Below are 14,793 nucleotides of genomic sequence, written 5' to 3' on the forward strand. Positions count from 1 at the left end.
GTGGGATTAATAATATGTGAATGGTCAAATAATCTCCATAAAGCTGGTTAAGTTTTCTTAGGGTTTCAAGTGAAAGTAGCCTAAAATCTATTTCTTTTAACTATAAGTAATTTTGGCCCCAAGGGGAGGGGAAAGGGAAGATTTGATCCCCAGTTGATTGTGCTAACCCCTTGATGTGGAATTAACCTAGATGCTAAGTGAGCCATGTTAAGTTCTTCTGGCTGTGTTGTGTTCTTTGGATTTTTCGTTTCTTCTCTCCATCTCCCCCCAGAGGAACCACTAACTGAGAGTATGATGGAATCATCTTAGATGCTCTGGTCATGTGCAACATAAGAATAAGACTGAGGAAAGCAAAGACAACAAGGGATGCATCTAAAAGGAATAATTTTGATTTCCCCCAGTTGTAGAAGAAAAGTATATCATGCAAGTGGAAGGAACTACATGGAAAAGAGGAAGGCTGATGAGAATCTCAGTCAAGGGTGGTAAGAAAAACCATGGTAATCTATGATAAAAATAAATTAGCCCTACATGGAGTGGCACATTTTGATTCGTGCAGTTGAGGCAATACATTAGGAACTTGGGATTTAAGGTTGAGTTCAAGTGAGCCGTGTGAAGTTCTTCTGGCTGTGTTGTTTTCTTTGGGTTATTCCCCACATGGCCCCACATCCACCCTGATCTAAGACTGTTGTGGCTAAGATGAGGGTGTTGAGATTGTGATTGGTACTGAAGATGAGTTAGAAATAATGCAATAATAAGAAACTGGAGGTACCACTAAGTGAGAGTATGGTGCAATCATCTTAGATGCTCTGGTCATGTGCAACATAAGACTGAGGAATGCATCTGATAAAAGGAATTATTTTGATTTTCCCCTGTTGTACCAGAAAATTATATCATGAAAGTGCAAGGAGCTACACGGACAAGAGGAAGGCTGATTTAAAAATAAAATTATCTCTATATGGTTATGTATCATGTTTTGATTCATGCAGTTGAGAGAATTCATTAGGAGCTTGGGATATAAGGCTGAATTTCAATGTCGGTTTCATTGTTCATCAGGAGCTTCAGAAAACTACAATAGTCAGCGGAGATTTATAAGTAGGCTTCAATTCAATTAAGTGCATTAAGGTACCACTAAATGAGAACACGATGTGAGATTCATTTAAGATGATTTGCTTGTGCGCAACATAATACTTAGGTGATAAGGGGAATTTTTTGGGCCCTAGTGCCAAATACTGATATTATATGCATGGAAGAAGCTACAAGGACAAGATGAAGGCCAAAAAGAATTGGGGTTGAGGCAGTAAGATGATACCTGATAGCATATGACCAAGTGTGTAGTCCTAGATAAATTTTGATGAAACTTGGGATTGGGACTGATCAAGTCTTGAAATAAAACTAGGCCATGCTAGAGAATTTGCATGAAACTTCATTTTTTTGATTCTAACAAAATATTATTTGAATTAGGACTTGCAGTAGTGATGGATTAACTGTAGCAAGATTTGGAGAAACAATAATATGATCAGTGATAAATCACTAGTTGTCCTAAAAGCATTAGCAAATGGTGAATTTAATCATTTAACTATTATTTTGACACTCTCCCTTGTGTAGGGCCCATATTTCTCCTTAATAAATGGGACCCAAAATGTGGGATTTTTAACCCTTTTATTTTTAAATTTATATAATGGGAAGTAGAGTGGAGAATAGGGTTTGAACTCAAGATCACCCATTCTGATACCATGATAAATTACCAGTTGTCACTTGTCACAAAATTGTTCAGAAATGATGAATTTAATCATTTAACCATTATTTTAACAATCAAATTAATAAATGACAAGGATATTTGCCTCCTTTGAATACATGACGTGCACGACTCTGAGGACTGAATATATCAGTACATATTCATGTTAGTTTACCATTGAGGACTAGTGAAGCATGTTTAACAGCTCGAGAGACTCGCCAAACTTCATGTTGTACTGCACGCCATGAATCTGCAGTATTCAGGTTCTTTGCCTTCTCTATTGCATCATCTATCCCAGGGAAGGTTTTAGATCCATAGTCATCGTGCTTTGAGGGCCCATAAATCTGTAAAATGCAAAATAATAAATTTGGTTACGTTCTGTAATTATAACATTAATGCAAGATATTCACTCGGGTTGAATCTTTTCAATTTAATATCTGGGGAAATTGCTTTTATGTTGAGTTTTTGAAAAATATAGTTATCGTGAAAGAAGTAGTAATAAAGCCAACTAAAGAACTACGGAAGTAAGTTTGGCTAAGGATTCATATGTTGATTAAGAGAAACATACCAAATGCTTATACCAGGACCTTCCAAAGAGTCCATCTTTGTCTGTAAATGCGCGCTCTGCCATCATTAGTCTATCATTCAACTCTCTCACCTTCAAATGATCTTTATTCCACATTGATGTCCAGCCTTTTCTTTCTATTATTTCCTAGAGAATCATAGTTCATGTTTCTGATAAATGTGGAATGTTATTATTAAATGCAATATATAGAAATGCAAGTTTATACCTTTCTCTGGTTGTTCATCGTGGTGGCAGCTTTATGGAGCTCCTCTATGGACTTGAACAGAGGATTTAGGCTTATATCAGTTTCTGAGATCTCATCTTTCAAGTCCTTTGTGCTTTTCTGTTAGTTCAGGATTAAATTCATTGTGTTTATGTCTGCCCCTAAATCTCTATGATAAGCAATTGTATTCCATAACACTGCATGTAATGATTTTCTTCGCATTTAACATTGTGATACCTGGAGCTCCTTTGCATAGGAGAGATAGTTGAAAGGCAAAAACTCCTCATCTGCTAACCAAAGAGCTACTAAACCCCAAACACTTCCCACTGTTTTTCATAAATTTGATAGAAAATAAAGCTTTAGGCCCTTGGATTAAGATATAGATGTTGTTAGTTGATCCAGAATTCAATGCAAATTCTCATTCAAAAAAATGTTTCTTTTCAATTCTTGAACATGAAATGGCTTTAGTGAGAACTGAAGTAGTAAAAACTAAAATATGAATTGGAAAAACTGACTATTATCGTATTTTCACACTCTTGAGTGCCTTTTTGTTTGTTTTCACTCCTCTTGGTGTATAATGGAATTTTCCAGACTCAATAGGCAATCATTAAAGAGTGCTTCAAATGCAATTTTTTGGCTTGTGAAGGAAATCCAAATTGGTTTGGGTGCTGGTAAATAACAACTTTATGGCTCACCTGCTACATGTCTATGAAACATTGGATCCCCAAATTTTTCCATCCAGACAAAGTCATCGTACATCGAGTGGTATACAGGGTATCCTGCATTTGGGAACAAGTAACAACAATTCATTGCTAAGCCATGAAAGTTCGAAAAGGCACGCTGCCATGTTATATTAACTTACATATTTCTTAAGGATAAAATGTTCTGCCATTTTGAAGCTTACCAAAGTAACAGTCTTTAGTCCTTTTTTTTTTTTTTTTTGGTTGCTAAATAACTGTTTTAGTCTCTTACTACAGTAGTGAACATTGGTAAGTTAATGTGATAAGATTATGGTTGCGCGTTTGTTCAATGTTAGTTTTGACTTGTGATTTATAAGTTGTTTCCTTTTAGAAGGAGAATCATTAGTTCGTTCATGTCATAAGATAGTTTTCCATTCCTTCCACCCACACGCTGCCAAGCATGCTTTCATTTCCCTCTATTCAAAGCAAACAAGAACTTCGAGTAGTATGAGCTAATTGGATTAGTAACCAAAATTCCATTCTTAGACTAAAATGTGTGACAAATTTAATGGGATGGTGGTAGTTAAGGGATGAACCATAAATTATATTTAAAAAAAAAAAAAACTGTCAATTGAGATATCTAGGGTTCAAATTCCCCCTCCCCCATTGTAACCATCCAAAAAAGAAAAATGACTATAAAAATGACTATAGCGAAAGTAATATTTTTATTGACTACGAGAGATTAAAAACATTTGATGGAGTACTTCTGTCATATCTTTGGTTAGGTTAAGTCGTTCTGCTAACAGTATTTGTGGGAGGTTTTGGTTACATTGTGATGAATGTTACAAAGTGTTATATTTGCCTTCACACTGTATTTAGCATCTCTTTGCTTGTTTTAGCTGGTGGTTGTTACGAATCGGTTGGATACCGTTGCTGGATTTTCATCATATCATACTTGATTTTGAAATTAATGCTTTGTTTTGTTTGTTTTTGCTTTACTTGGTGAAAGAACTTTTACATTTGAACCTTTTCAATTATCGATTTCGTTATGTCATTGTGTTTTCTAAGAAGTATATTCATAGTTGCTTCCTTTAGAATAAAAATGGCCTATATGTGCATATGTGCATGTGTGCATGCGTCACCTTACAAACTAAAGGATGATGTCCAAATATTAAAAATATTGTGCTTGTACATAATACTTTTTCATTGTAATTCTTTAGACTTCTTTGTGTTCATTGTACATGAAGTAGTCTTTTTTCATTAACATTTTTCTTTACTTATTTATAAAAAAAAAAAAAAATCGTGCTTGTTACCTCCTCCAAAAAACATTGCAGCTGCTGGAATTCCTACATGTTGCACAAAAGCTGCGAAATCTGATCCTCCATCTCCTAACCTTCCAATCTTTGTATAGAAAGTACAGGTTAATGAGCACCAATTATTTAACTAGATACGTTTCAAGGTTTGATGAAAGTGGTCTCCTATGCATGATCTATCTGTGCGGTAATATGATGCTAGACTTGGGAATTATTTATCAAAATTGGATGGCTTGAAACAAAGTTGCAGTTTTTAAGGGTCACTGCAATGCAGTTCAGTTTGTTTCATAAAAAATTAATATGAAATCTTGAAGTCAAGGTGGTGGTGTAAGGCATTTGTATTTTGCTTACCGGGGGAGAATTGCTGGAATCAACCCATGAATCATAAATAGTTTGTGATGAGTTCTCTGGGTCTTGAACCTTCAAATCAATTACGAGTTCAATAGAGATGAGTGAGATAATAGCAGCAACAGAGAGAAGATTTCTTTTGACCTGAAGCAGGAGAAAAGATTTAAATCTAGATTAACTCTATAGTTTTGACTGGCATCTTATGTGTTTCTGCAGCTGCTAATGCCCATCTGTATTGCCAGGAGTTGTGATATCAGAAGTATCAACTCTTGGTATGGATTCTGTAATTGCTGCTTTCGAAATTGGCTTATGCTTACTGTTGCTGGTTTTCCTATTATTACTACTTTTGAGATACCTGTTGAGTTGCTCGTTTGAGCAGTTCATCAAGCTGGGGCGTTGCAGAGGCATGGAATACTGGTCCAGCTACTCCACAGTCAACATTCAAATAAGCAACAGCCCTTGAAGCTAGCATTTCTCTGTTCTCTTCTACCCATTCAGTGGATCCTACCTGGATATGGTGCTTAGGTTAAATTTCTATTGTGTGTGTGTGTGTGTGTCTCTGAGAGAGAGAGAGAGAGAGAGAATGACCAGGCCATATTCTTCAGCGTCCCAATTGCATAAGACAATTGTTCTTCGAGGTTTCCATCCTTTTTTTTGCAGCTTCCCCAGTCTTTCTGCAACCTACGGTTAAGTATCAAAATCAGGTGGTGCTGTTTCGGTGATTATTCCTCATTAGTAGATACTGGATAAGGACATTTTGTACCTCTAGCAATGCTGCGGTGCCACTATTGGGATCAACAGCTCCAAATGTCCATGCATCCCGATGATTACCCAGAATGACAAATCTACAGATAATCGTAACATTTGTGACTTAAACATTGCCAGTTAGGCTTCATTACCCCCATTGGGATATTGATTAAAACAAGTTAATATGTTTTACCGCTCTAATTTTGCAATTAACTTTTAAATGTCATTCAAAGTCAAGTGAAATAGTAAATAGATCTGAAACGTTTGAAATGCAGTTAATCCTTTGTGGAGCAAGCTATATTGCAAAAATTGGTGAACACAACCGATTCATGAAGATTTTCTTCTTTTGGACCAAAAACAGGCAAGGGGTGGAAACTGTACCACAAAAGAAAAGTATACCTAATAAGAAGGTAGTTGTCAATTTGTCCTTTCTGTTTTGATGAGTTACTAAATCATGAGCACTGTGCACGTTTTCTTTAGAGTGATGCATATTGAAATTGAAGTGCAAGAATGAGCTAATATCTGCTGTTTATGAAAGTTTTTGTACATACCGATCAGGCTCTTCCGCTCCTTCAATTATACCAATGACATTCTGAATAGTCCCTATGATTTGATTTCCCTGGAAAAAACACCCCTCAGTAACCGGTCTGATTTTAGTTATAGGGCTGGATTGGACGTTAGTAGAATGGGCACAAGAATACAGAATGGTACTTAAAAAACCCAAATCTTAGTTTGAACTTACAGTGTAACTGAGATTGATAATCCCTGGCCCTGGTCCAACCCTGTAAGTAGGTGCATCTATGCTTCCTTGCCAATCCTCATGGGCAACATCTCCACCAACCGATCTCAAGATTGTTTCACCATCTGCCCCAGATATTGGCAAGGAAGGTATAAGTGGAACATCCCCTCCTTTCTCTACTTCCTCTTCAGATAACCTTTCACAGTTTCCAGTGCTTGCCCATCCAGGTGTAGTAGGGTCGCCGATCCCATTATAAACTGTTCCCACCTGAACCCCACTTGGTGGCATCCACTTCTCATCTGGGAACCACCTTGTATCCCCTCCTCCACCACCATAGTCTTTCCTATCTGTATACAACAATGCCCCAATAGCACCTTCTTCGTACGCATTCTTGACTATGTTTCCTCTGTATATTTCTCCATACCTTGCCAAAACAATTGTACCTGATACATTCACACCCATTTCTTTCAGTGTCGAGTAGTCTACTATGCGTCCATAGTTCACATAAACCACAAGTCCGGAGACAGTGCCTGACTTTGCATATGCATGGAAAGTAGGCTGAACTTCATCTGCTACATCTGCATATGGATCACCATCATAAATTTCTTGACGAAGATTGAAGGTTGTGGGTGTCTCTGGAGGTGGTGGTATTAGTGTTAAGGAACGGGAAGAAGGGTAGGTTAGAGAAACCTCATAGGATGCTATGTGAGATTTGATATTGCTGGAGGTGAAGATGGATAAAACATAGGCTGCAGCCTCTGCGTTTGCCTCAGAACCAGCAGCGTGGGGCCGGCGAGTGAGGGTGTGTAAATGATGTGATATTGAAGTGTTGTCGGATAGAGAAGTGGATATGTAGAGGGAGTGGTAGAAAGATTTTGGAGGAGGAGGAGAAATGAGGAGGAAGGTGAAAGAGGTGGCTAAGCCTAGGAAGATGGTGGTGGCTGTTTTCAACATGGGGCTTAGTTTTCCCCTGTATTTTGAGAGAGAGAAAAGTCTTTTGGTGAGTGCAAATTTTGTTGTTGTGCAGCTTTTCTTGAGGTGGGATTTCGAATGTGTGTGGAATAATTTACTTGGATATATATATTTTTAATTATTATCACGTTACGATCAAACACCTAATCTTAAAATGAATTATAACTGATGTTTCCATTATCATTATCATTAAAGATAGTATATGATGTCCTCTGTTTTTGTCTTCCTCATAATTGATTTCTGATTGAGACGAATTCCAACCTTTAATTTTTTATCATTTTGAGCAATGTTAAACAATAATTTTTTTAATAATTAGTTGAAATGATTAGTAAAACATCACTTTCATATGATTTAATCATTGCTACCATTTTTATTATGCACTAACCACATTATGTCATTTGGCTAAGTTAGACTTATTATTATTATTTATTTATCCTACCCTCTGTAAAATATAAAGAAAGATTATAAATGATGTTATAATTATTCTCTAGCTTTATTTTTTTATTATTTTTTTTTGAGAAACAGCTTTATCTATATCTTACGTTCAATTGAGAATCTTTAATTTTAGTAAGTATGCATAGTATTGCGTGCCCCAGTTAAATTTAAAATTGATAGTAAAAGACAATTTAGACATGAAACTGCGCACAGATAATCAGCGAAGGGATGTGGGTACCGAAAGAAACAGAGTAGTTATGAAGTTAAGGGGACAACGGGCTTTTACCCTTATTTTGTAAAAAATCTAGCATAATATTTTTGTTTTGAAACTATTAAACATTGAGTCTTTATTTTGAAATTCGATTTTTTAAAAATTGAGTTATAGGTGGAACTTGACATTAGTAATATCGAGTTCTATGCATATTTTGCCAATTATTTTTTTTAAAAAAATTTAAGTGAAACTCTACTTTATTAAAGTTGAGTTTCAATTAAAAATTTACATATAACTCAATTTTGAAGATATTGAGTTTTATACAAAATTCGATTTTGTTAAAATCGAGTTTTAAAAACAGAGACACGGTGCTTAATAGTTTTAAAACAGGGAGATTGTGCTAGATTTTTTTTTTTTAAAATAAGGACAAAAATCCATTTTCCCCATGAAGTTAGTGACTTTGTCCCTGCTTCTTACAATCTTTAGTTTTACGATCCTTTATATATCTCATTGGAGCAAGTAGAGGATACAAACAATACAAGTCCTTTCTAAGCATGCCCTCTGTTTTTATTCCTCAATTATATGTTTTATCACTGCAACCATCAATTATAAATTTGTTGAGTGTTTTCCTTCATTAAGGATGTCTTTTTTTATTTTATTTTTTTTTGTTAGGATTATAATTATGTGTAATCTTGTATTAGTTGTTACCATAAATTGCTGTGTGTTGGCGATTCATGTGCATTAAATTCGTTTGTTCAGATCCAATTTGAACTGTTAGATTTGGTTGTTTGAGTCGCATGACTGAATAATATTGTAAATTATAGCTAATAGACCAGGTAATTACCCTCATCTAGAAGAGCCAGCCTGGACGAGCATAGAGCGCCATGAAAGCAGTTATTCAATTTTCCGATGGTTACATATCAGTAAGAAGACCGTTGGAACCCTCATTAAGGTTGAATTGAGTAGGCCTGGGACGTTACCAGATTAGCCTTAAAGCCACCATTTAAGAAGGACAACAACTAATAAGAAGAGCCTATTTATAGGGCCTACCAAATCCAAGACAAGGTACATACACACTAATCGCTTTCACTTTCATTACAAAATTCTTTTTATTTCCTGAGTTCCATTAGCTGATTTTACCATCGGAGACTTTGTAGCCGGCACCACATCAGTGACCACCTGAGAGGATTTCCCTTTTTCTTTATTAACTCTGCAAGAACTTGGACGAGCTCATATTGGTTCCTCTAGACGAACCCAACTACTAACGATTTCAGCATCATCAGTTTGGCGCCGTCTGTGGGAACGAGGGATTTAGGCCTTTGTTTGAAATCATAGTCCCATTTGGTTCTGACTTCTAGATGGAGTCCAATACACCACAAGATTCTGCGGCATTAGCTTTGCAAATTCAGGCACTTATAGCTAGCGTGGAAGAACTCACCAGGCAAAACCAAGAGATGAGGCTGCAACTGTAATAGGAAGAAAATTGTTCACCTATGAGGATTGAGACTAATAGGAATAACGATGAAGATAGCCATAGGAGAGATGACTACTGACGACCAAACTCTTCGGACGAAGCAAATTTAGATCTCTTCAGAGATATAAGGAAAGAGATGGATAGGCTAAGAATCGCAATGAGGGAAAAGACTGATCGGAATCTGGATGAGATGGTCCGAAGGACGGACTCACCTTTCACTACGAAAGTCCTAGAGTCCTTTGCCCCCAAAGTTTCGTCTTCCACAGCTCGAATCATTTGACAGCTTGAAAGACCCGTTGGACCATATCACCACCTTTAAGACGACTCCGAGTCTACAACAGCTCCCAGACGAAATCTCGTGTCGCTCTTTTCCTACCACCCTTAGGGGAGCAGTGTGGGTGTGGTTCAGTAAGCTAACAATGTCATCCATTGACAATTTTGAGTAGCTAGGTAATTCCTTCGTGTGCCATTTTGTTGATGGACAACGTCAGAAAAGACCAGCGGACCATCTATTTGAGAGCCCCTGAGGACATACGTGAAACGTTTCATCAGAGAAGTCCTAGAAGTTGATGAAACGAATGATAAGGTACCAATTTCAAAGCAGGGTTAAATCCATGGAGTTCGTAGTCACCTTCGTGAAAAATCCGCCAAAGACAATGGCCGAGATGCTACTAAAAGCCTAGAAGTACATGAATGCAGAGGATTCTCTAGTTGCAATAAGGGAAGAAAGCATGCCTAAGGAAAGAGAAAGTGCCACGGAAGACTGGAAGGGACACGAGGGAAATGAAAGATTGTCAGACTAGTTCTGACGGAAATAAACAGAGAGATGACAAAATTCTGTGGACGGTAAAATTCACTCCTCTAGTAATGTCGTTGACAAAATCTTAGCGCAGATTAAGGACGACTATCATCTCAAGTGGCCAAAATCGCTCCATTCTTCGCCCAATGTACAAGATAAGAAGAAATATTGCCATTTTCACAAAGACCACGGCCATTATATTGAGGATTGCTGAGACTTGAAGGAGCAGATAGAAGAATTAATCCGGAAAGGAAATTTACAAAAATTTGTAAAAAAGGGTGAGTCCAGCCGGTCTAGGGACAATCATAGATAGAAATCTGAAAAACATCCTATAGACAAAGATAACTCATACAACCATCCGCAGAGCGCGATCGGGGAAATAAAGACGATTGCTGGAGGACCATCCACTAGTGGATCTTTCAAGTCCCTTAGGAAATCCCAACATAGATTTGTGAACAGTATTCATGGGATACCTCATTTGAAACAGAGAAGACGAACAAGTATGGACATCCAGTTCTTGGAAGGCATGAAGCAGCCATATGGCGATCCCTTGGTCATCATGCTTATGATAGAGGAATTTAACATCAGATGGATTCTCATTGACAATGGCAGCTCTGCTGACATTATTTACCTCTTGGCTTTCCAGCAGTTGAAAGTGGATCGCAATATGATGCGACCATTCGAATCTCCCCTCGCCAACTTCAGTGGAGATTGGGTATACCCTAAAGGAATAGTGACATTGACATTCATAGCAGGTTCTTATCCCTTGCAACTTACCAAACAACTTGACTTCCTAGTGGTGGATTGCCCGTCATTGTATAACATGATCATCATGAGACCCACCCCCAATTGTTGGAAAGCAGCAATGTCTACATACTGCCTGAAGGTAAAATTCCCAACAGAACGCGGCATAGGCGAAGTCAAGGGAGACCAGGTGTTAGCTAGAAAATGCTATTAAGCCGTTCTAGCCACCAAGGAGAACCATACTTGGATGATTGAGGAAGAAGAGAAGGAGAAGGTGGAAGCCCTAGAAATGGTAGAATTAGTAGATGGAGAACCAGCAAAGACAACGAGAAAAGGGACAAACTTGAATAATCAAATGAAGAAGGAGCTAGTACAATATCTTAAGGAGAACTTGGACATTTTCGCATGGAGCCACGAGGATATGCCCGGCGTAGCGGCAGAAGTCATTCAGCACCGTTTGAATGTCAATCCTGAAAGGAAACTTGTCTAACAAAGATGACGTGTCTTTGCCCCTGAACGTAATAAGGCCATCATGGTCGAAGTGGATAAGCTACTTGCAGCCGGTTTCATCCGAGAGGTCTAATATCCTGACTGGCTGGCCAATGTCGTCTTAATAAGAAAGCAAATGGAAGTGGAGGATATGTGTGGACTTTACCAAACTGAACAGTGCCTACCCTAAAGACAGCTTCTCGTTGCCAAGAATTGACCACCTTGTGGATTCCACTACCGGGCATAAGCTCCTCACTTTTATGGACGCCTTTTTAGGCTATAACCAAATCAAAATGTCAGAAGAAGACCAGTAGAAAACTGCCTTCATCACCAATTAAGGACTTTACTGCTACAAAGTGATGCCCTTTAGGTTGAAGAATGCAGGGGCCATTTACCAAAGGTTGGTCAACAAGATGTTCAGTAGATAGATCGGGAGGAACATGGAGGTGTATGTTGACGATATGCTCGTCAAGAGCAAAGAAGAGGACACACACTTAGACGACCTTAAAGAGACCTTCGTAACCCTCAGGCAATATCAAATGAGGTTAAATCCTTGCAAATGCGCCTTTAGGGTATCGTCAGAAAAATTCCTTGGGTTTATGGTATCTTAGCAAGGAATAGAAGCCAATCCTGAAAAGATACAGGCCATACTAGACATGACCTCTCCAAAGAGAGTGAAAGAGGTATAGACATTGACAGGGAGGATCATTGGTCTCAATAGGTTCATCTCGAAGGCTACAGACAGATGTTTTCCCTTCTTCAAAACTCTAAAGCAGGCTTTTGCCTGGATGAGCGAGTGCGAAGAAGCCTTCCAAGAGCTGAAGCACTACTTAAGCAATCCTCCCTCCTGAGCCCATCACAAGAAGGTGAAGATTTGTTTTCATACTTGGCGGTATCAACCACAGCCGTGAGTACAACATTGATTCGAGAAGAGAATAGAGTACAACTCCTTGTTTACTACGTAAGTCAAGCATTCTAGGGAGCCAAGGTGAAATATCCACGCATGGAAAAGATTGTCTTTGCCTTAATCGTTGCTTCACGTAAGCTTCACCCCTACTTCCAGGCAAACCCCATTCTGGTAATGATGGACCAACCTATAAAGAAAGCAATGAAAAAGCCCAAAGTGGCTGGGAGGTTAGTACAATGGGCGATCGAGTTGAGTTAATTCAACATTGAATACCATCCGAGAACAGCCATCAGAGCTCAGGCATTGGCTGATTTCATTGTCGAGTTCACAATCTCGGACAATGAAAAAATGTAGGACAGTTTAGAGAGCTAGATGATGCAAATATATGGTTCGTCAATTCAAAAAAAGAGGAGGAGTTGGGGTCGTCATCAAAACGCCTGAAATAGAAACCCTCAGGTATAGGGTATGGCTTCAATTCCCCGCCACCAACAACGAAGTAGAGTACAAGGCCATACTGATAGGACTTAGGATCGTGAGAGCCTTGGGAGCCAAAAACATACTCCTTAAAAGCGATTCTAATCTAGTGGTAGGGTAGATAAGAGGAGAATACGAAGTGAAAGAGGGAAGGATGCAAAAGCACCTCAAGTTGACACACCAATTAGTCCAGGAGTTCGACCGGGTAGATATCATACAAGTTCCCCGAAGTTAGAACTCAAAAGCAGACGAGGTAGCAAGGCAAGCATTGTCAGAGGAAGGAATGGGTTCACCCGATCTGAAAGTGGAAGTACAAAGACATCCAAGCATTGACGAACTCCACACTTTCACGATCTAAAACCGAAATGGATGGACGAGTACAATCATCTCTTTCCTTTGAGATGGACACCTCCTAGCAGACACGGATGAGGCGAGGAAGGTCAGGAAGTGAGCAGCCAAGTTCACAATCTTGAACGACACTCTATATAAAATGGGCTTTTTAATGCCCTACTTGAGGTGCATTGAAGAAGAGGAAGCTAGATACATCCTGGAGGAGGTTCACGAAGGAATCTGTGGAGACCATACAGGGCCGAGGTCCTTGGTTAGCAAAATTATCAGAATAGGTTATTATTGGCCAACCATGTAGAAGGACGCGAAGGAGTACGTGAAAAAATGTGATAAATGCCAGAGGTTCGGGAATGTTCAACGTGTCCCAGGATACCATAACCTCCCCATGGCCCTTTGCTTAATAGGGGACTGACATCATGAGCCCCCTACCACAAGGTAAAAAGCAAGTAAAATTTCTGTTAGTTGCAATTGCCTATTTTTCTAAATGGGAAGCAGAAGCTCTATCAACAATCACGGGAGTAAAAATCCGTAGTTTTGTGTGGAAAAATATAGTCTGCAGGTTCGTCATACCAAGGACAATCATATCAAGCAATGGTTGTTAGTTTGATAGCCAAGAATTCAGGAGCTTTTGTTTAGAGCTTGGAATTAAGAACCAGTTCTCTTCACTGGGACACCCACAAGCCAATGAACAAATAGAAGTGATGAATCGAATGTTGTTGAAGATCATCAAAGTTTGACTGGAGGGGATAAAGGGTGTATGGCCAGAAGAGTTATCAAATGTCTTGTGGGCTTACAGAACCACTGCTAGAACCCCAACTGGAGAGACACCATTTAGGCTAACCTATGGTACTGAAGCAGTAATACCTGTCGAGGTAGAAATCATTACCATGAGAAGAGAATTCTTTCAAGAAGGCATCAATGACGATCAACTAAAGGTCAACCTGGATTACTTGGACTAAACAAGGGAGGAAGCATCCAAGAAAATGACCAAGTACCAACAAAAGATGACTGAATACTACAACAAAAGAGTAAAACTTAGAAGACTGAACATAGGAGATCTTGTTTTACGCAGAATCACACGAGCAACAAACGACTCATCACAAGCAAAGCTTGGACCAACATGGGAAGGGCCTTACAAGATCATTCATTACTTAAGACAAGGGAGCTATCACCTAGAATCGATAGATGGGAAAAGATTGCCACATCCATGGAACATTGAGCATTTGAAGAGGTATCATCACTAGAGACAAATCACCATTGTAATCGTGAAAGAAATTCTTTGTTGATGAAAATAAAGCAATGAAAGTATTATTCAGCAAATATTCTCGAAAATTGTGCACAAATAAACTGCTGACGAAGCCAAGTGATAAAATTCCTTCAATGGATGTAAATCACTTAAAATGGCTAAGTGATAAGATTAGCCAAGTGATAAAATTCCTTCAATGGATATAAATCACCTAAAATAGCTAAGTGATAAGATTCCTTAAACGGATGTAGATCACTGACGAAACCAAGTGATAAAATTCCTTTAATGGATGTAAATCATCTAAAATGGCTAAGTGATAAGATTCCTTAAACAAATGTAAATCA

General features: G+C 38.5%; 1 protein-coding gene across 5 annotated transcripts; it reads right to left on the minus strand.

Moving 5' to 3' along the window:
* Positions 1-1,703: 1,703 nt before the first annotated feature.
* On the minus strand, positions 1,704-7,414 carry LOC126713697 (probable glutamate carboxypeptidase LAMP1). 5 transcript variants are annotated; one of them, XM_050413534.1, is made up of 12 exons: positions 6,354-7,413; positions 6,163-6,230; positions 5,628-5,709; positions 5,453-5,545; positions 5,220-5,372; positions 4,868-4,936; positions 4,517-4,604; positions 3,219-3,302; positions 2,761-2,849; positions 2,527-2,643; positions 2,304-2,447; positions 1,704-2,079 (listed from the first exon to the last, which is right to left on the minus strand). In XM_050413534.1, the coding sequence occupies exons 1-12, from the start codon at positions 7,302-7,304 to the stop codon at positions 1,897-1,899; spliced, it is 2,121 nt and encodes a 706-aa protein (XP_050269491.1). In that variant the 5' UTR covers positions 7,305-7,413; the 3' UTR covers positions 1,704-1,896. The 5 variants fall into 5 exon arrangements, 4 of the variants coding, with proteins under 4 accessions (XP_050269491.1, XP_050269490.1, XP_050269492.1 ...); XM_050413533.1 differs by having other exon boundaries at positions 4,868-5,008; XR_007651403.1 differs by having other exon boundaries at positions 1,872-2,079; positions 2,304-2,437; positions 4,868-5,008; positions 6,354-7,414.
* Between the last annotated feature and the right edge of the window lie 7,379 nt (positions 7,415-14,793).

Source organism: Quercus robur, chromosome 2 (genome assembly GCF_932294415.1).
Source record: "Quercus robur chromosome 2, dhQueRobu3.1, whole genome shotgun sequence".
Lineage (NCBI taxonomy): Eukaryota > Viridiplantae > Streptophyta > Magnoliopsida > Fagales > Fagaceae > Quercus > Quercus robur.